Raw genomic sequence first — 20,469 nt, 5'->3', positions numbered from 1 at the left:
AGGGGAAGGAGGGCCGGCGCGACGCGGAGCGCGAGGCCCGCCGGCGCAGCCGCGAGATCGACGCGATGCTGGCGCGCGAGCGGCGCTCGGTGCGGCGCCTGGTCAAGATCCTGCTGCTGGGCGCCGGCGAGAGCGGCAAGTCGACCTTCCTCAAGCAGATGCGCATCATCCACGGGCGCGAGTTCGACCAGAAGGCGCTGCTCGAGTTCCGCGCCACCATCTACGAGAACATCCTCAAGGCAAGCGGGCCGCGCCCGGCCGGCCGGCCGGCCGGCGTTCCCCGGGGAGGCGGCCCGCGGGCCCCGCGCAGCGGCGGCCTTGCGTAGCGGGAGGGGGGCGCGGCCGAGCGGCCCGGGGGCAGCTCCTGGCCCTCCAGGTGTGCCGGCCCGTAGCCGCGCACCTGGGCCGTGCGGGCGGGCGGGCCGGCGGCCCAGGTGGGGCAGCACGTCCGCGGACGCGCGCGCTGCCGGGCCGGTGCGGAGGCCACATTCTCACCAGCTTGGCCGCAGGCTCGGTCGTCCTCGCGAGAGAGCCGCGGAAAACAGTGGGGACCCAGGTCGGGCCGCGGGCGACTCCGGCTTCCTTGGCTGCAGCGCTTCTCCCCGAAGCGGGACTAGCCCTCGCTGCATTGCGATGGTCTTTACGCGCCCGGCAAGGGGGTTGGGGGCGCAGCTTTGGAAAAGCGTTGGAGGGGCGGAAATGGAACTGGACGTTGCTGGCTGAGCCCAGGCTGCTCCGTGCGCGCTGTTCTTCCTGCCCGCGTCAGGCAGGAGCGCGCTGGGGCCGGTGACAGTTCCGAGGGCGTGGGGGGGCTGCCTGCCGGCTGGGAGGGAGATCTATGGGGCTGTGGAAGCCCTCAGTTTAAATTCGATGGTTTGGAGAGGGCAAATGACCGGAATGCTGGTTAGGAGGCAAGGGAGACAATGGTGTTCTGCGTTGCTTTTTGAACTGTAACTGGAAAGATGGAATAAAGGTATTCTGAAAGTACATACAGAAACTGGAGGGGGGGGTGTGAGCTCTTAGTGGTAAAGGCATGGCAAAGTGTCAGCTGTTTACACAGCTTTTCCTCTGTTAGCAATGGAAATGCTTCTTATGCGTCTTATTATGATCCTTGCAAGGTAGGATTGGGGGACACCAGACAACAGGTGGCACAGGGGAAGGTATGGGGTAGATACAATGAATGGCTGTCTGTGCATAACAAAAAATCGCACTGAATGGTAGGGTGTCCCCTTTTCTTCCTAAGTGAAGTTGCAGCAACCTATTAAGGACCTCTCCTAAAGTCACAGATGGTAAAAATCCATACTTTTGCCTCTGCTCCAGGAAGGAAGGAAGGAAGGAAGGAAGGAAGTCTGGGTAACGTGTGTTGGGTGGGCTCAGTGTGTTCTTTTTTTACCCACATCAACTTCTAGAATTCAGCAAATGCAGCTTAGCAACATGTGCTGATATGGCAATGCTTGGATACGTACAAAATCTGTAGGAAGGGGGGAAGGAATAACTGGAGCAAAACAGTTGAGCAGGATATACACACCCTAGTAACTGCACAGACTTGTTTTCAGATTTTGCTCTCCAGCCCTCAGGGGTAGAAACCTACTTTGAAGACACCAGGAATCCAGATTTTCAGTAGCACCAAGTATATAGTCCTAAATATTACAAACAAATAGATTCTAGATCATTGTTTTTGGCATCTATTTTCCCCTAAGGAGTAGCTATTTAGCTTGTTTCATGGAAAAGAGGTTTGTGCAAGTTCAAGCCTTACAAAATTGTTCTAGAGTGAGCTTTTGAGCTTATTTCATCAGATGCTTTTTTCAACCAAGGTTCACACCATAACGAGCCTGCTGTTCTTTATGGTGTTGTAAAGCTTGGTACAGCCCCCTCTGCTATGGTTTGTGGTAACATTCAGAATACATGGAATGTTATCCCTAGGAAGAAGACATCCCTTCTTGGTGGTAGGGATAGAAATACACCCTAAAATGGCTGGCTAGCCATGTTAGCTGGACTTCCTGCAAGAAAGTGTACACAGCGATATTAGTGTTTTAATTGTGGATTTCTCCATATGCATATTCCATATCAAGGGGAATAGTGAATGTTTGCAGGTAGATCTTATAAGTGGCATAAACTAGAAAGAGTATTTTTTAAAAAACGATGGTTTAGGCAATATTAAAAGCAATACAGCATGAAGAATCATTACTGAAAGAGGCAATAAGTGTAAAAGTGGGAAGAGGTATCCTGGAATTGGTGGTGAATGTGGTGCACCCCAAGCTTGGGTTGAACTCTGCAGCTTTTCGTGAGTCGAATGCAGAAATGTGAAGAGCCTCAAATCTGGCGCTGCATTTTTGGGGGTAACGTGGAAGAGGACAGGATCTAGCATCTTTCCTAGTCACAGTCCTCTAATTTGAGTCATTTTTATTTATTTTTAATCACACCCTTTTTTTTCCTCCAAGCAGTCCAAGGCAGTTTACATAATACACCCCTACCTTTTACCATCGTAGCAGCCTGTGGAATAGGTCAGGCTGAGAGTTAGTGACTGGCCCAGTATTACCAGTGAGTTTCCCTGCCAAGTGTAAACTGGAACATGGATCTCCTAAATCCCAGTCTAGTACTTTGACCACTACACCGCACTGCTTCAGGCACCTCCCCAAGAATTGTAGTAGCAAATACGTATGCTCCTATTTAGTATAACTCAACATATGCCTTCTGAGACTCTGTGGCAGTAAGGAACCATGGGTAGAATACCATCTAATATGTATTCATTTGGTTTCTTTATCATATAGAAATATATTTACAAGGGAAATACGTGGCTTAAGTTTAATCAAGTTTGAGTTGATTTCTGACCTTTTCCTGGATGAATAACCCATCTTCCAGTCCATGAACAGCTTGCCTTGGCAACTAATTAACAGAATTTTGAGATGTCGAACAGCTTGAGCACATGTGAAACTGAACGTCTATTGTTACATTATTTAACTGCTCTTAGAAAACACCCCCACCTGTCTGACTATACGGCTAACAAGTCTGCATTTGTATCTCTGTCAACCATTTGTCAATATTGTCCTAGGTATTAAAATATGAAACCTTGGAATGAAACCTACAAAGGTTTTCGTTAGGCAAGCATTGCATAGTATTTAGGGCCATTTGGATGAAATGCATTTTGATTTACTAAGCAAGTTTAGACTGAAAAAGGCCTACAGTGCATATGATGCCTCAGCAAGCACCATTTAATGAGTATAGATTATTTTTAATGAGAGCTGAAGATTATTATGTGACTTGAGGTTGGAGAATGGTTGCCATTCCTGCCGTAAATATACAGCCATATTAGATTGAATGGTTGGTTGGTTGGCAGTCTGTCACTGTCAAAGAAAATATTACTGTTTCTGGTACTTCCAAAGATTTCAAAAATGTTCCCTCCTGACTACAGTTTAGAAAAGAAGTGATGATCTTGTGCTTAGAAGACAAGTACTGAGAAAGGGGGTATGTACCCTTGTAATAAAAAAAAATTGTTTTAGAATGGGTGGTGGCTTGCTTTAAAGCCATCTAAATCACCCCAAACAACATACCAATTCACTCTTCTCACTTTTAAACATTTTCCTCCTGAGGAAGCACACTCATTATATCTGTTTGCTTTAATGATTATAATTATTGGTTTGCAGCCAAATTGAGATTTTGCATAACCTTGGCTGTGCAGTCTATGTGCATTTATAGTGCAGAATGGCATCTCCTTCTACACGAGCTGTGTACAGTTTGCAGGCTTGTTACGTGATATTAATAAGGTTAACATTTGAAAATAAGGATGTACAGATTTGAGGCAAGGAAGAAATGGTAGTTAGGAACAAAACGGTGTTTCCCTTCTGATAGAAAATCAATGTTTATGCTATTTTATGGAGGAGGTGCAATGATACAACTTTGGAAGTGAACCCGGTGCAGAGCAGAGGTAGCTGGCCCTTAAGTAGAAACAGAAGGCCATCCCGAATGGCTCAGTGATTGATCAAGGGGTGATAAAGCAATTGAGGTGACCTGCTAGTCTGGCTTCCAGTTTCAAGTTGTATAAATGCATAAAATAATGGGGTTTATGATGACAGATGAGGTTTTCCTACGGTTCTTTATTTACAAAGAAAGGCGGCCCTTTCGTCTGTTCAGTTATAGAAGAAAATGGTGTGAAGCCAGTTTTGTCTTTCTGGCAGTAAACCAGACCATGTAAACCCATGATCTGCTCTGGAGCGTTGTGGACATCCCTGGATCAAAATGAGGGGGCTTGTGGGGGCTGCAGTGGGGAGGGAAGGTCAGGGAAGGTCTGTTCTATGTGTGAAAGTTCTCTTGCGTGAATGGATGTCTTCTCATGCAAAATTGGATCCACACCTACATATTTGCAATGCTACTTTTCAGAAACTTGTTTTAGCTGGAACTTTAAAAATAAAATCTATCTTTAAACTAAAATTAAGAAATTATTCTTTTAAACCATTATTTTTTTCAACTTGCCAGAAAGGACTAGCTTGCCAGAATGGTGTTCCTGTATCCAAGACATTGTATTGGATTATAGAATACATAAGTTCAGCAAGGCATTAGTTATTTTTGGTAAACGTGAATATCTAAATTTCAATTCCTTTTACCAAAACTTTTCTGATGTCAAGTCACCTTGTTTTTGCTTATAGTTTTTTGTTTGTTTGTTTTGTTTTTACAGGGAAGACATGGTTAGAAAATACTGAAAAAAGCCACTAATCCAAAATTTACTTTTCCATTTGGAGTAGGCAATGGGCAGTGAGCAATGAGTAGTATTTTTTCCTAGCATTTATGGGTAAGGCTTCCCAAACATTTTTGCTTTGGCTTAAGTAAATATTCACTGGTCAACTCTGATTTTGCCTGTTAAGCCTAAGCCTCAGGGTAGTTTTTCATGAGAAGCACTAGTGTTGGGGATACACAGTCTTTCCAAAAAATGAAAAAACCTGCATGGTAGTGTTGCCAGCTTAGTAACACATCTGGATTGCTCATATGCCTCTCACAGTGCAATTCTAAGTTTATTTGAAAATATATCCACCTGTTGTTCAATGGGTTTGACTTTCCAATAAGTATTTTCAGAGTTCTGGCTTTAATACATTAAACCATAATAAATTTGCATGTGAATAAACAACTAAAGAAGAAGTCTAGCTAAAGAAAAGTCTACTTGATTTTTTTAGATTTTGCAGATCATCCAAATGCATCTTAGAATTGGGTGGAACTTACTGACTGTATTGTTTGACTACAAGTTGCTTCTCTAAACAATAAATACCATTCCGTTATTTTCCTGAAATCTAAAGATGTTTAGAAGACTTTTTAAAAACAAACTTTAGATCCTTATTTCTCTCGCCAAAATGCAGCTAAACTGGCTTAAACACCATTTGTCAAAGGCAGATTACTGTTGTTTTGGCAGTTGCCCTTTTCAGAAGAATTTGTGCACTTGTCCCCTTGACCAACGTCCAAAAGGCTTTGTGAAATTGCATTAGGGTCGACAAGTCACAATTGCGTATTTTCTTGCAAGTTCTGTCTCATCACAATGTAGATACTCTGAGTTGTCCAGCGATAGTTGGTGAGCTGTGATTGCCTGCAGCACTTGCATTAGCCTGATTAGATGCCTGATGTTTACACCAAATTATACAAATGAGTGTTAAGAAGCATAATATACAGAGCATCCTCAGATTCCATTATGTGTAAGGTAATGCACAAGCATGTGCCTAAAAGGCGTGAAAACGTAATCTGTCTGAAGCTAATAACCTTTTCCGTTTTGAAGCGTCTGCAGTTAAATAGATGGCACACCTGTGTAGGCTCAGTAAAGAATGGTTTCTTTTGTTCATATACCTGTCCTTTTAGTGCCGTATGCAATGCTTCCTCATCTGGGGATAAATGGAGAAATGGGAGGGGGGTTATTTTAATATGTTGGCTTTAATTCTGTACTCAGAACAACAAGAAGCTGTTTGTAAGCTTAAAGGAACAAAGCCGATGTTTGTTACATTTTCTTCCACCAAGCAGGGTAAAGGGTTTTTTTCTGGACCTCTGAAAGTTACAGGGGATCATGCAGTCTGGATACTGTGAGATACTCCTTGTCAAATGCACCCCAGTCCCTGCCCAGCATTAAGTATCTGACCTATATCCTCCAGAGTACAAAAGTCCGGGGGTTCCACCCATATTCCAGGCTCGTGTGTCTTCGTTTTAGCAGAAATAATGTAGCATTTCGGCAGATTTAGAAGAAATAATGCACAGTACATTTGTGTCCATGAAGCCATTACTTGATGTTTAGTCCCAACATTAGTTTTGCCCTGTCACTTCAGAATAACAAAATAACTTGCTATGAGATCGTCCTGCAGACAGATGTTCATGTTGTGACGGAAGTAATTGGGTTAGATTAATGGTATTTCAGAATGCTGTTCTCCTTTATAGTAGTTCTCCTCTCCACCTGTTTCAAGGACTAGGCTAGGGTAAAATCTCCCCTTTTTTTAATCCTGACAATAGATAGGAAGTAGACGAGATTGGCAGAAAGTTGTCTAGTGAATCCCCATCAGGGTAAGTTTTCAATTGAGAGAGAGCTTCCAAGCTGTCTTCCCTTAATGGGTATTAATTAGTCGGTGTGATTTTTGTTGTGTTTTGAAGCAAGTTGCAGTGAAGTTCTTGTTCAATAGTGGCAGTTGCAGGCGGGGAGGCGGGGAGTAGTTGCATCCCATGGTAGGTTCTTTGGGGACAGAAAGCAGGCTGTGGTCCTTCCAAAGTTCCCTGTCACTGTTAGGCCTGGGACGCTAAACTGTTGTCTCTTGGTGATCGATACTAATTTTATATATTCAGTTTTTCTTTACATGTCATCGGTACTGTGTACATCACTTTGCAAGGACATGGCCCTGGAAAGCAACTAATACGTACTCTCAGGAAAAGTCCAACTAGTATAAGCAGCTTGCTTTTTCTCAATGGAAAAAGTCAACAAGTATCTTGCTGTAATTAGCAGAAAACTGGGATTTCATGCAATATACAATTCTGTGTATGACCAAATGGTCTTCAGGGTAACCATAAGTGGAACAAGGAAGCACAAAATAATGTTGGATAGAACAACATCAATTTAGAATTGCATTTTGTGTCTTCCATGTTCTTTTTGATTTACTCCGAAGCAGAGGGCCCCAACTACTGCTATAAATTGCAGCACTGATAGGAGTGTTAGGTGGAAATGAGACAATCCACTGGAATGAGAGCGGGGTTTAAAATGTTTGGTTGCGGTTTAATGAACTCTAGCTGCATGACCTGAATGCATGGCTTCCTTTTACTAGGTTTTAATAATTCTTCGTACAGAAAGGATGTTTTTTAAACAGTTTGAAGGATGACATTGTATGAAGCTGAAGTAATAGGCATTCAAGACATGTTTACATTAGAAGGGCTGCACTTGAAAAAGCCCTACTTGATAAGTTACTTGGGGACCTTTTTAATTAGCTGAGTTTGTACTAAGAGATGGTGCAACTCTTCTACAAAACGGAAGCCAGCAACTGTAAATTTTTTAACACAAATTAGTTGGAGGCCTCTGAGAATCTTCTGTTAAAAATGTGGAGATTTTGATCTTTTCCTGGTAAATCTTGCATTACAAGATTTATTTTAAATTCTCAGTCCTCAGGGCTGTGCTCCTTGATTGCGTGAACAGATCATGTCATTGAAGCTAATTGAGAAGAGTTAATGAAAAAATCTCGGAATAATCCATACCACATTGTGAAGTTGTAAAAATACAAAATGGATGGGAAGAGTGCTTCATGTAATCCTTATGTTGTTTCAGCAGACATACCTACAATTCAGAAAATGCTGTCAATAACAGAGGTTGCAGCTAAAGGGACTATTCTAGGAATCTGTTTTCTGCTTCCAAGAATAAGGAAGTTAGAAGACAACCAATAATGATAAGTGTAGACCTGGATAAAAATCCATTGATTGTAAAGTACAAGCTTAGTTAAAACCTTCCCTTTAGGTGTGGGTGTTCAAGCTTGATATATCCACAAAACTATTAGAAGTCTTGCCAAGTGTGCATAATTCGAACCTTCTGCACAAAACTAGATGTTTACTGGTAGTACCAAAACAAACTGTAAATACCGTTCTCTTTGACTAGGAAAGAACAGAAACTTGATTGCAAATAAAAGCATTAATTGCAGAGGTGTTGTCTGAATCCAGGGTGAAAGTGCTGTCTTTGAAGATTCCGGAATAACCATAGACTTAACAGTTTTGATCTTCAGTTGTTAAATCTTGGTTTAAAGATGAGTGAATTCTGTTGCTCCCACATTGTGGAAGCCTTGTGCAATTTGCAGGAGTGAACCTTTGCAAATTCAGTGAGCTTTTGATAGGCGCAGGAGGGTGTTCGCACCAGCATCTAGTGCTGCCGGAGTTCAAAGATACATCTCTGTGCCAAAGACTCTGCATTTCCACGATCTTGGCACCCATTTATTTTGCAGTTACGGAGTGGAAACTTGTGAGTTGCTCTTGATTACTGTAACCTGTAGCGATTTTCCAGTGTCCTAATGAGTGGGGTATGAGTGAGATTGTGATGAGATTTAAGTGTGAAAAATGCTGTTAAAAACGAACAAGCTTAAAGCTGTAAGATTGAGCAGGGTAGTATCCTTCTGCTCACCAGAACAGAATAGCCTCTTGGCTCAACAAACACTGAAACTATTATGGCCTGTCTTATTGTGAATGCATTCTGGAGTCTGTTGGGGGGATACCAAATTAGGAAAGCCCCCCATCTATAAAATGGTTCGTTTCATGACTCACACAGAGCTTGTCCCACTGTTTCTCAGCAGGTCTCTTGAAGCTGTTTTTTAATTTGTGAAAAGGAAGAGCTTAATCCAGTAACTAGACAAATAAGAAGCAAGGAATTAATGTTGAGGACAATTAAAAAAAAACAAGAGGGGTTTTCACAGAGCCACTGTAGGATTCTCTAGGCTTTGCCTGAAGCTTGTAAGAGCACGACAGGGGCACCTGTTCCCACCACAAGCACTAAGGTGTTGGCATTAATCATGGCTCCCGGGTACTTTTAGCCTTTGTTGCATTCCTGTAACTCTTCTTCCTCTCCGCCCAAAAGGCTGTTATTTCACATGCCCTGTGAGCATGTGCAGAGTCCCTTCTGTTCAGCAGTGCTAGTAATTAAGAAATGATTGGTGGGAGGTGCCAGGGCATGCAGACAAATTGGTAAGGGAGAGGATACTGTGGGGAAGAGATGTGATGAGGGTGTATTGTTGCAGAGAAGGAAGCATGCAGGTATAGCCCCACAGAACTGGGGGTTAAGAGGCCTCATGCCTCCTCACATTGTACCTGGCGATGCTCAGATACCGTCGAAAAGGCTTCATGTAATATGTAACCACAATCAAACAATGGATCGCCTGCATCTTCTAGCATTTATTCTCACATCCTGAGTCATGATGCCTCTTAATGTACCAGTTGTATATTTTATCACTGAGTGGTCTTTTCCCCTCCTTATTCTACAGGGCGGCAGAGTTCTGGTTGATGCACGAGACAAACTAGGCATCCCTTGGCAGTACACAGAGAATGAGAAGCATGGGATGTTTCTAATGGCCTTTGAAAACAGAGCTGGGATCCCCATTGAGCCCTCTGTGTTCCAGCTGTACGTACCTGCGCTGATGGGGCTGTGGAAGGATGCTGGGATCAAGGAAGCTTTTGGCCGTCGAAGTGAATATCAGCTGGTGAGTACATTAAGTGGTGTGTCGAACGATTTTCTCCACAGTAATCTAAATGCACCTTCAGTTTAAGAGCAGTTTCTGAAATGATGTTCCATCCACTGTCCAGGCACTGTTGGGTATATAAATTCTGGTATCGGTGGTAGCATACCTTTACTTGAAATTAAGTTTCAAAACCTGCATTCAATAGGAAATGAGACTGCAAGAAGCAGTGTCTGCATTTTCCTGAAAGGAAAGCTCGTTTGGTCCTCTTTTGGCTTCCTTCCATTTCTCCATGATGTAGCTTGGTCTTTTGAGTGTGTTATTTTATGTCCATCTTTTCATAATTCTTAATTTCTTAGCAGGTGTGAGCTACATTAAAAGGCACAAGGCAGCTTTCTAAAATCTGATAAATTTCCTAGAGGTGTTAAGCAGTATATAGGTATTTCAATTAGTCTTTGACATCAAGTCTTTCTGTTTCACATCTGCAGCACCAATGGATTTTCTTTCACGCATTTCAGGATTAGGTTTTTGTCATCTTTCCATGAAGTAGTAATATCTTTACTTTAAAACAAGGTGAATGTTTTGTTTTAATTCTAAAGCCTTATTCTGTCTTGGTTTTGCTGGAAAATTATTGCAAGGATTTTAAAATTCTTTGCCCCCCCATCCCCCAACAAAACTCCCAAAAGCCAACAACCAAGAGCTGTATTCCTGCTGGGCCTTTTCCTGCAAAGTTGTTGGATATTTTCAGCCTCTGGGTTGTTATTTCTAGTTAATCTTTCCCTTTTAGCCTTATAATAAAATATCTGTTTGAAGATTAAAGTATAAATCTGGCTAGTGGCTCCAAGGAGAAAGGCAGAGGGAGCGCTGGGCTTGAACTATAGCTGCACTGGCTGAATCTCTTTATGGTAAAAACAGTTTGTCTCCGGTTTGCTATGAAAGTGGACTAGTCTGCTTTTGCCGACTTTTTGCCCTTTTCAGCATGGCATGACCATGAGCATGGATTCAGGTGTATTTGTGTTGAATACAAAGTTATGATTTTGGCTAAATTTGGAGAGAGTTATAGCATAGGAGTCTTTCTCTAGTTTACAGTTGTGATTTGTCTGTCTATTTACTTGGTTATGCAGGCCACCAAATTAGAAATCTAGTAGAAAATGGTTGGCAGAGTAATGAAATCTGACTTGAAGCACTCTTAAGTTTGATTATCTGAAGGTAACAATTTAACATAGGGATTATATGCAATTTCATATTTGTTTGCAGCATGAAAATTACAGTGGTTGACTATTGCTGAATAAAAATTACTTCACTAAGCACAAAAGGCATTTTTTGCATTCTACTTTGGACCCAATACATTGACATTCTGAATTTTTGCCTGGGTGTTTGAGCCCATCTCTTTGTGAGTAATTTTATAATAGCAGTATTTTCTCTCCTTCCCTCTTTCTCCCCTAAAACACATTAACCAGCTTTCCCCATCTGTGTCGCCTGGTAAGTCCCGCTGTCTCTTTTATGTAAACAAGGCTTTGTGTGACAAAAGCTTCATTGTGTATGTCAGCTACATTGTCAGGTCTCTGTCCTTTTGAGGGGAAGATGGGGGTGGTTAGCTAAAGAATAAAAATTCTTTTGTAATCAGTATGAGATTCTCCACCCCCATATTCTTCTACTTATTTAAAAGGCACATATTGCTTTCTAAAGAGCTCCTATGCATCTTATTTTTGGTGGCTGCCTCTTTGTCAAGGCAGACTAGCAACATCCTTGATAGGCAGACTATGCATGGTATTTTGAGTGGGTATGCTTGCTTTCTTACTCTGTTACCAGAATAATGTTATAATCCTTTGCACAGTGATTCTTCTGGGCCACTTAGCCCCCTGAGGTGATAATAAATATCTTGGGGGGTTAACAAAGGGATTCAGAAATTAAAAGAATCATTCTGTATTTAGGAGCCCTCTTCTGCTTTGCCATGGCTTCTGGCAAGCAGCAGAGAAGCATTGTTGTCAACTGCTCACTCCACCCTGAGGATGAAACCCTAGTCCTTCGTGTGGCAAACAGCAGTAAAGGATCTCACAATATTTGAAATTGAGGTCCTTCCATGAACTTTATTGGTAGGAGATGCAGGACATATAAAAGGAAGTGCTTCATACAGTACATGGAATCGTGGTGGCCCCAAGTTTGGAAAGTTTTGGAGGGGACTGAGCCAATTCATGGAGGAGAAGGCTGCCGGGGGCTGCTCGTCCTGCTGGCTCTGACGGCGTGGCTGCAGGCACCCGTCGCTGGGAAATACGGTTGAGAAGCTGCTGTTCTACTCTGGGGCCGCTTGTGGTTTTCCCACAGGCGGCCGGCTGGTCTCTGGGTGAACAAAACGCCGGCCTAAATCTGCTCTTGGTCTGATTCGGCAGTGCGCTTTTTATGCTGTCGTGCTTGGGGCAAACCTCAACAAAAATACCAATTGATAAAGATGCCAAGTATGCACGATGAGCTCCCAGAAAGAAACAAAGGTGATGGTGAAACAGGTTCACAGACGTGTCAGTTGAGTGAGATCAAGGCAACATTAAGATAACATTCCTCAGCCTGTTACTTGTAAGCCACCTAGGAAGGCCTTTGGCAGGTATAGGCAGCATATGAATATGCGAATGCGTGAATTTTGGACTTCAACTCATCAGCCCTGGCAAGCGTGACCAGTGTTCTGGAATGCTTGGAGTTACAGTCCCAAACTTCAGAGAAGAACCAGGTTGGCCGATGGCCCTCAGACACAAGCGTCTTTCTTCGTGTATGCCTGAGATCTGTGTAAGATGTATAACATAAATGTACCTATACATCAAAATATAGTCTTTGATGTTTTCATGTCTTGGTGGACATTTAGTGATCCTGTAGGAGGTAGTAAGTAGAGTTAGAGATTATGAACCATGGAATTTGTAGTTCATTTGCATCCAGTAATCTTTACAACAGGCCTGTAAACTTATACTGATGGTATTTCTATAGTGCATGTAGGTGACTGAGGCTTAGAGGTAGCATAGAAATAAAGGTGGAGCTATTCCATGGCAGCTGCATATACTACAGCTTCAGGGTTTCAGGAGTCTTCCTCTAGTTTTGGACTAGTTGGAAAGGAAGGCAGTGCCCAGAAATAAAGACATGGGGGGGAAACCTCAAACAGATGCTCAAAAACCAAATTTGTTGTGCCGTATAATATACCTGTCACATTTTAAGTAGCTATTTCAGGAAAAGAAATTTATTCTGCTGTTGTATAACAGCAGTTCACCTAGGGCTGTTGAAAGTCTAGCTGGAAAATGCTTCCCTGGAGGAAGGGGCGCGTCTTCCCTCTCCATCTCCTTGATCCTGCAAATCTGCATGCTGATTTACCTGTGTATCAGTCGCACTGGCTTCATTGCAGTTGCAGGACTGGACCCTTCCTATTTTGGATGCTCATCTTGATACTAAATGGACTACTTTGTGCTGATGAAAACAAGCAGTTTTCTAACACTGTTTAAACACTATGTCTGTACCTTGAAACATTTTACAATCTCGCCGTACCTTTTTGAGATTTAAATGCTTTACTTAAGGGCCTGGTGGCAGCTATGCTTGGAAACAGTCTATTCATTCCCATCAGGAAATGTTGGCAGATGATGTGAGAAGTAAGAGAGGAAACCACAGATCAAACTCTTGCTGAGCCAGTACCAAACAGTGGTAAAATCCCCAGCATAGCCTGTTCTTTTTTCTGTCTGGCAAGGAAAACACTCTCCATGCAGATAAAACTCAGTCCAGTGGAAAGGCCTTGGCTTTTGATGAAACAGCGTATGCATGACTAGGCAGGAATTCAGTCTGAACAAGAGTTCTGTAAACGTTGTGAAGGAGTGAATGCCCAGATTTGCTCAAAAAAATACAAGAAATAAGTAAAGATTCTTTACTTTGAATGTCTGTGTCAAACATTAAGGAGAAGATGGCACATTGGTGCAAATTTTGCAATCATTGCAAAAATACTGTAGTAATTAATCCTTTGATGTAAAATTGAAGGTAGGTGAGTTCTCAAGTTTTGAAGTAATGGTTTTTAATTGTCAAAAACATAGGAACATAATGCTGATTTTAAAAACGATATTGCTCACAGCACTAATTATCATAGTTACAGTCCAAGTAACCAAGCATATGCATTTTGTCTTTGAGCTTTCTTTGCTGTATGGGTGACCTCATGTTTACATTTCTGACATGCATAGGAAATGTCTTTTCCTCCTAGGAGCATGACATATGTGACACATGCTCTTCCCACATTTTTCCACAACAGTCCTGTGAGGTAGGTCAGTTGCCAGGAAAGTAACTGGCCCAAGGTCACCCCTGTGAGCTTCAGGGCTGAGTGAGTTTTCACCCTGGAATGGTTGATTTTAGCAAGGCATTTTGATGGTTAACGGAATTCTTTTAACAAGGTTTCTTTAAATTCAAGTACAAGAAGAATCCATGGTTAGGTGGTCTCTCTTACTATGACCAAGCTAAATGCCTTTGAATTCTCCCCGGTGTTTAATCACGCGAGATGTTTTGTTGGAAGAACTTGAAAGCATGCTCATTTTCGTGACATTTTCCTTGGATCGATAACAGCCTTTTGTGCACCCTGATGTATCTGTGAGACTGTCATCATTAGAGACGGGAAGGAAGAAGAATGAACTTGATCAAGAAAGAACACGCTTTGTTCAGTGTTCCCCTTCTATTTTGCTTGAACTTTGTAGTGCTGAAAAAAGCAAAAACAGAGAAAACACTGCTTCCTGAAAGCTCGCTATCAGTGTGTGTCCCACGTCCCAGTCTTGATTTTCCTGGAAGCCAGGGGCGAGCAGGGAATGGCCCCCGCCCTCCTTCCCTGCTTGCAGTTCCCCAGAGCCCATCTGCCTGGCTCATGTTAGAAATGGGGCCTGTGACTAGTTGGGCCGCCTGATTTCGGAACACAAGAAGCTGCCCTGAGTCATAGCCCAGTATTGTCAGCACTGACTAGCAGCAGCCATGTTTTACCTGGAGCTGCCGGGGACTGAACCTGGAACTTCCTGCATGCGAGTCGTGTGTTCTGCTGCTGAGCCACAACCCTTCCATCTGTGTGTGACAGCAAAGTCACACAAACAAGGGAATACTTGGACTCCCGGATTATATGCACAGAGCCTCAGACGATCAAAAGCTGGAGTTTCCCTGCTGTGAGTCCCCAAGCTGTTTCTCTTGTTGAAATGATATCGAGTCAGCAGATCAGGAAAAGCCTTGTGTCTAGCCACTGAAGAGAGACCATCTCGGCTTGCAGGAGACTGACCACTGATTTGAGTCAGTGCTCCGTATTGCTTCAGACTTGCTCACTTACGTGAAACATGTCTGTAGTTGCACGTCTGCAGTTGCATGTTTCACTGCCACACGTCCACTCTCATGAATCCCTCATTCTTTCACTTAGACTGTATCCTTTATGAAAAGGAAGATGGGTTGCTCATCTCTCCCCTGGTTTCCAGCTATGATTTTAAGGTAACTGTGTAATTCCCTGCACTGTTTACTTTACGTCTCTCTCAAAAAAGTTCCAGAAACATCCTTCAAGGTGTTCTCTTTGAGAAGGTGGAAAACGTTGCTTTGAGTAGTAATTTACTGACACCTTTCAAATGCCTTCTCTGTTTGCAACATTGATTTCTGCAATTTAGACTGTGGCTGATTTGTGCTTCATTTGGCTTTGCTCCTGAACAAACTGTTGGTATTTGTCCAGAATGGGTCGCTTGCCCTACCGCATCACCAAAAGAAGCTGCTTAACTGAAGTCTATTTATTCATTTTAGACTGGCAAATGCGCTCAGAAAACTTCTAGCAGCAAAGAAATGGCATATAATGCATTGCCTTATGCAACATGTCTTGTCATAGATTCCTAATCCGTACCAGATCCTTCTCCAGTAACACTCTTAGCTCAGCAGAAAGAAAGGTGCAGTCATGTTTTGCCATTCTTCACGGCCATTTTAAGGACATCTGAGTTGTGGTGCTGTCTGGATTACCCTAAGGAGGTGAGGTAATGACTTTCCTGTTGCAAGTCATCACAATACAAGGCCTTCAGGCCTGTGAGTGGAACATGGCGACTGTCATTTAAGAATTGCATACCTAGAAAGTCTGTAAATGTGACTTAAATTAATGATCTAAACTGACCCCTTTTCTTGGTAATTTAAACCAATCCACACTGGCCTCAAACCATGTATTTCTTAGATGAGAACAGTGGGAACCCTTGGTACTTTATCAGGTGTGTAGATGGCGACAAATGGCACACGTTTGCAATTTCAGAATAAGGCTGGTCGGGCCAGCAAAACTCTGTGCACTTGGCAAGAGGAAGCCCGGCAGCCTTGGAATACTAGTATTGTTGAGATGGCTGGAATCTGCATCTTCAGTCTGGTGAGCAAACTGTTTTGATTTGCTGGAAAAATGTGAGAACAATATTAGCGTCTAGTTCATCAGACACTGCTTACTCTTAAAAATCCAATGCTCAGTTGTTGCTAAAGACTATTGGTTGCTATTTCTACTTCTCATGAGAGGTCCTGCCAAGGTTAAATATCCCGTTGCCTTCTAAGTCAATTCGTAGCATGTTCCAGTAAATCACGTTCAATCTCTACCACTGTTCAGCAGTATATCATTTATATATGATTATGGAGCACATTTCTGGTTCTGGTCTGTTGTGCCAAGTATTTGATGGTACTTTTTTCCGGTGAATACTTCAGATTGTCTTATCCTTAGAAGTGTTTTACGCCATGGTTGTTCTATCCATATGTTCCTTTGCAGCGCCTTGTGTGACCTGTTAAGAAATGGGAGACAAGATTGTGAGTATCTGCACAATCCAGACCCATCCAGTTGTGTTTTTCCATTTATTGCCAATGGTAGATCTGTTACCTTTGGTCACTTCTTATTTGTTTAGGTGGATACAAAAGAGGTGAAACACCTTAGCCTCTGGTTTTATTCTGAAAATACCACCGTGTGCCATTCACTGCTAAAGGAGATTAGAATTGGGAAGGGTCTGAAGCTGTACCATTGTGGCCCTACCTATGGAGCATTAGCTGTTGGGCAGGTTAGAAATTTAATAACTGCTAAACAATGTTAAGATTGAACACTGTTCATCAATTTGTGGACTTAGTTGACATTTGTATTAAAGAATACATGTCCTCATCAATGGAAATAGTGTTTGTACTTGTACTGTATTTATTGTTCTCTCAGGTTACTTGTTCACCCACTATATCCTTTTTCACGTGGAGTTTCCAATTGTGTTGCGAATCATTTAGATCAGTAATGTTGCTCATCTGTAGAAGCCTTGCTATTCAGAGTAATGATCTCTTAACAGTCATGGCAACCCATGAGTTGTGTGTGGCCTGCCGTGGCCATTGATGTAGCCCCTACGTGGTCTCTGCTGTTGTCACCATTCCTGAAATCCCAGTGGTTGCGCTAGGATCATGTGCCTTGATTTTCAGCAGACTCAGGTGCCAGCATCTCTGCAAAACAGTTGTTTTCAAGAAGACTCAGTCTCCGTAGAGAAATAAAGCACATGGGCTGCGTTTTTCGACTCTTTTCTCTGCAGAATAGGAGTCCTGGCAGCACAAGAAAAAATCCATTTTTGGGGGGCTTTGGGGAGCGCCATTCTGCTAGAATTATAACAGCAGCCAGCGGCCACTTCCACAGGTGGGGGAGCAGTGAGAACCCAGCAGGGTTCCAGGGAGCCAGTGTAACCCCCAAACTCCAGAAGTTGTCATCCCTGTTAGAAGAGAAGCTTTCAAGTTCACATCTTCTCATTTTTGCACAGGAATGTCTTAATTGTGGTGTCACTAAAACATCAGAACTTTGGCAAATACATATGTGTAAGAGTGACTGCTGAGCAGAAGCCACTTAACACCTAGGCACTATACTGTGATAACTTCTTCTTTTGAATGCAGGTGTTAAGTCTGTGAAGCTTAGAAGAAGCTAATGTGTGAAGCTGATGCCATATTTGCTTAACCATTCCCTTGCTGTTGAATTAGATTTTCAAGATTTAATTGCATATCTAGCAGGCAGCATGTTTGTTTGTTTGTTTGTTTTTGGATTTATATCCTGCCTTTTTCCTACAAAGGGCTCAAGGCAGCTTACATCATTCTCCTCCTCCATCTTATCCTCACAACAACAACCCTGTGAGGTAGGTTGGGCTGAGAGTCTGTGACTGGCCCAGAGTCACCCGGTTGGCTCCATGGCTGAGTGGGGACTTGAACCCAGATCATCTGAGTCCCAGTCCCATGCTCTTAACCACTACACCTCACTGGCTCTCTTCTGTTCTTCTGAAGGTGAATTAAAAGAGCACATGTCAGAAATTGCCACTTGGTTTAATATAGTAACCTTGCAATTCAGTCTTCATTAGCCTGACTTAGAAATCCCAGCAGATCAGTAATTATATTTTTGTAAGGCAACTTGGCTGGCTTGGTCAAACTTGTGTTATTTCTATCACATCACGGAGTTGAAGATCATCTTGATTATATATCAGGGTGTCTTGCAGATGCTGGGGTCATATTAAGAAGGTCATGCCGCCTTTATTACATTTCCATGAAAACTTTGGCACAGCCCCCTATAAATATATATGAAGGTAATACTAGTGGATTCTTCTATTGTTTAGCTACCTTCATTTCTGTCTCCTTTCTGTCATTGCTTTCATGGTGTTTTCTAGGTTATAAAAGTAGCAGCCTATACATGATTAATATGGGTATTTAGGTATAGGAATTTAAGAGAATTGGAACCGAGAGTGCTGAACATGCTGCCGCTGTGAAATTATTGAAGCCTTCACTTGGCCATGAAGCTGAGTTTGGGCCAATCACAGATTCGCAACCTAACTTACATCACAGGGTTGTTGTTCATGAGAATGGACTTCTCATTCTAGATGAAGAAAAGGTATTCTCTGTTAATAGTAATGTCATGAGCAAAAGCTCTGTTTAACCAAAAACCAGATTTGTCGCTCTTACTAAACTCCATATTTGCTGTAATTGCCTAGCAGAAGGCAGCTTGTGCAACTTAGGTGATCAGTTAAAGCTTGATACTCTAATGTTATGTGTGGATTTGCCAAAAATGGAGCTCGTTTTTGTAGCTGCATTCCTTTTGTAGAATAAACGTCTCAGGAACTGTCCATTCTAGCTTCACTCGTTTAATCCAAGCGGCAAAGAATATACTCACGTCATTTTACTGTGTGTGCTTCCCACCCCCCACGCCCCCTCCAATCTTCTGGCCTGAATTTAACCTTACACAGTCTAGGCTAAATTTAGCACTGAGCTTCGTAGTAGCGTAATCAGAAAGGGTAAACTAATCCTGTATCCTGGGACAAGGGGGGAAAAAAGCAGATACAGATGTTTTAGCCCTAATTGACAACACATTATTTTTCCTGAGGTGGTGTTAGCACGATGAAGGTTTTTAGGTGCTTGGAGAAAAGAAAACATATTTGTTATTGCCTTAACATGTTTCAGCAATTTTTGACACCCGTGCTTCCTCTTGCAAGCTGTCTGTTTGGGCGCTTCTGCTTTGGTCTGTCAGCTTTCCTTCGTGGTTGCTCACTCAACAGGGCCATCTGTTTCTCTGAAGTATCACAATTGAAGATGACAGTGGTCTCCCTAGACTTTCTCTAAAGATGAAATTAAGAAACTGTACACAAGACAGAAAGAAGAAACTGCGAAGCTTGGCAAATTGTTAAAATTTGTAGCCTGCCTTATTTCTGTCCGGCTGCTTCTAGTAATGGATTCACCCATTCCCAGATTTGGGATGACTCACTGTTGCTGCGTGCCAGCGGGTACAGCACCTCCTATGTGGTCCCAGTTGACTCAGAGGATGTACAGCATTCCCAAGGAGAGGTAGAAAGCTGAAATGAATCCTCCGCCTGTTTGTATTTAACCCTTTGGGTAAGAAGGACCAGACAATTAGTGAGCATAATCTTGTATGCAGCAAAGCAGCCTTGCTTTTAGGAGCTGAGCAACTGTACTTTTTCAAGCAGAATTAAAAATGGAGTTTGAAAAGATGACTAACCTAGAGCAAGAGCATTTGAGGATTCCATATCATCTCCTCAAGAGTCATTGCTGTTCTCTGCTTATGGTCATAAACAGATCAGGGTTCATTCTTAAAGTGTGGGGAAACTGGGTGGATACTTCGAATGTGAAATTTCAAAATTGAGCTCTCACTATACTGTACTTTGGAAGTTATAGAGGAATATGTGAATTATGACTGTCCGGATCTCTGCTAAATATCTAATACGGATGAACTGGCATAAGCTGCTAATGACCACAATTAATAGGCAATATGAATACTCCTAGATATTGGCATACAACCCCAACAGTTCCCTAGCACCAGACACCCCTCTTTCTGTGTTGTGTTTCAAAGGTGGGTGCAGTTGCTCCACTGTAGTAATGCCATATCCAAGAATTCCCAGGCAGCAGAATCTGGCATGCCATATATACGTCTTTACTCCTGCATAGCTACTTCAGAGTCCTCTGGAAGGTATCATTCTCCAGGGCCTGCTTCTTTACACGAAGAGGTAAAATTTTCATGTCAAGAGCACCCTCTTTAGGTGATAAAAGTATTGATCTGAGCCACATTTCACCCAGCTTGGATGTGTAGCTATTTCCACATACTCAACCAGTCAATTCAGAAGTGATCAATGAGAAGATATTGCTTAAAACTCATTTCCATAAAGTGTTTTACCCTCTCTAGGGGAAAACGCCATTTTCCCCTGGTAGTCATGAAATAAATGTGCTTCCACCATGAAACTGCATTGCCAAAACACACCGGGTTGCAGTTTACTTGAAATGCCTGCTGCTGGTACCAAGCCATTTTAGTTCTTCCTCCTGCTGAGGAAGT

General features: G+C 42.6%; 1 protein-coding gene across 1 annotated transcript in view; it reads left to right on the top strand.

The window, feature by feature from the left end:
* The first annotated feature begins 50 nt into the window (after positions 1–50).
* The window catches only part of GNA12 (G protein subunit alpha 12), a 29,842-nt gene continuing 9,423 nt past the window's right edge, over positions 51–20,469 (top strand). The window contains exons 1-2 of the mRNA XM_044433744.1: positions 51–239; positions 9,462–9,677. Of these exons, the coding sequence (XP_044289679.1) occupies positions 66–239; positions 9,462–9,677 (390 nt within the window). The 5' untranslated portion in view covers positions 51–65. The remainder of the gene's footprint in view (positions 240–9,461; positions 9,678–20,469) is intronic.

This window comes from Varanus komodoensis, unplaced genomic scaffold (genome assembly GCF_004798865.1).
Source record: "Varanus komodoensis strain SLA01 unplaced genomic scaffold, ASM479886v1 scaffold26, whole genome shotgun sequence".
NCBI classification, from domain to species: domain Eukaryota; kingdom Metazoa; phylum Chordata; class Lepidosauria; order Squamata; family Varanidae; genus Varanus; species Varanus komodoensis.
Note: the sequence above shows the minus strand (reverse complement) of the source record. Positions and strands in the feature narration are given on the sequence as shown.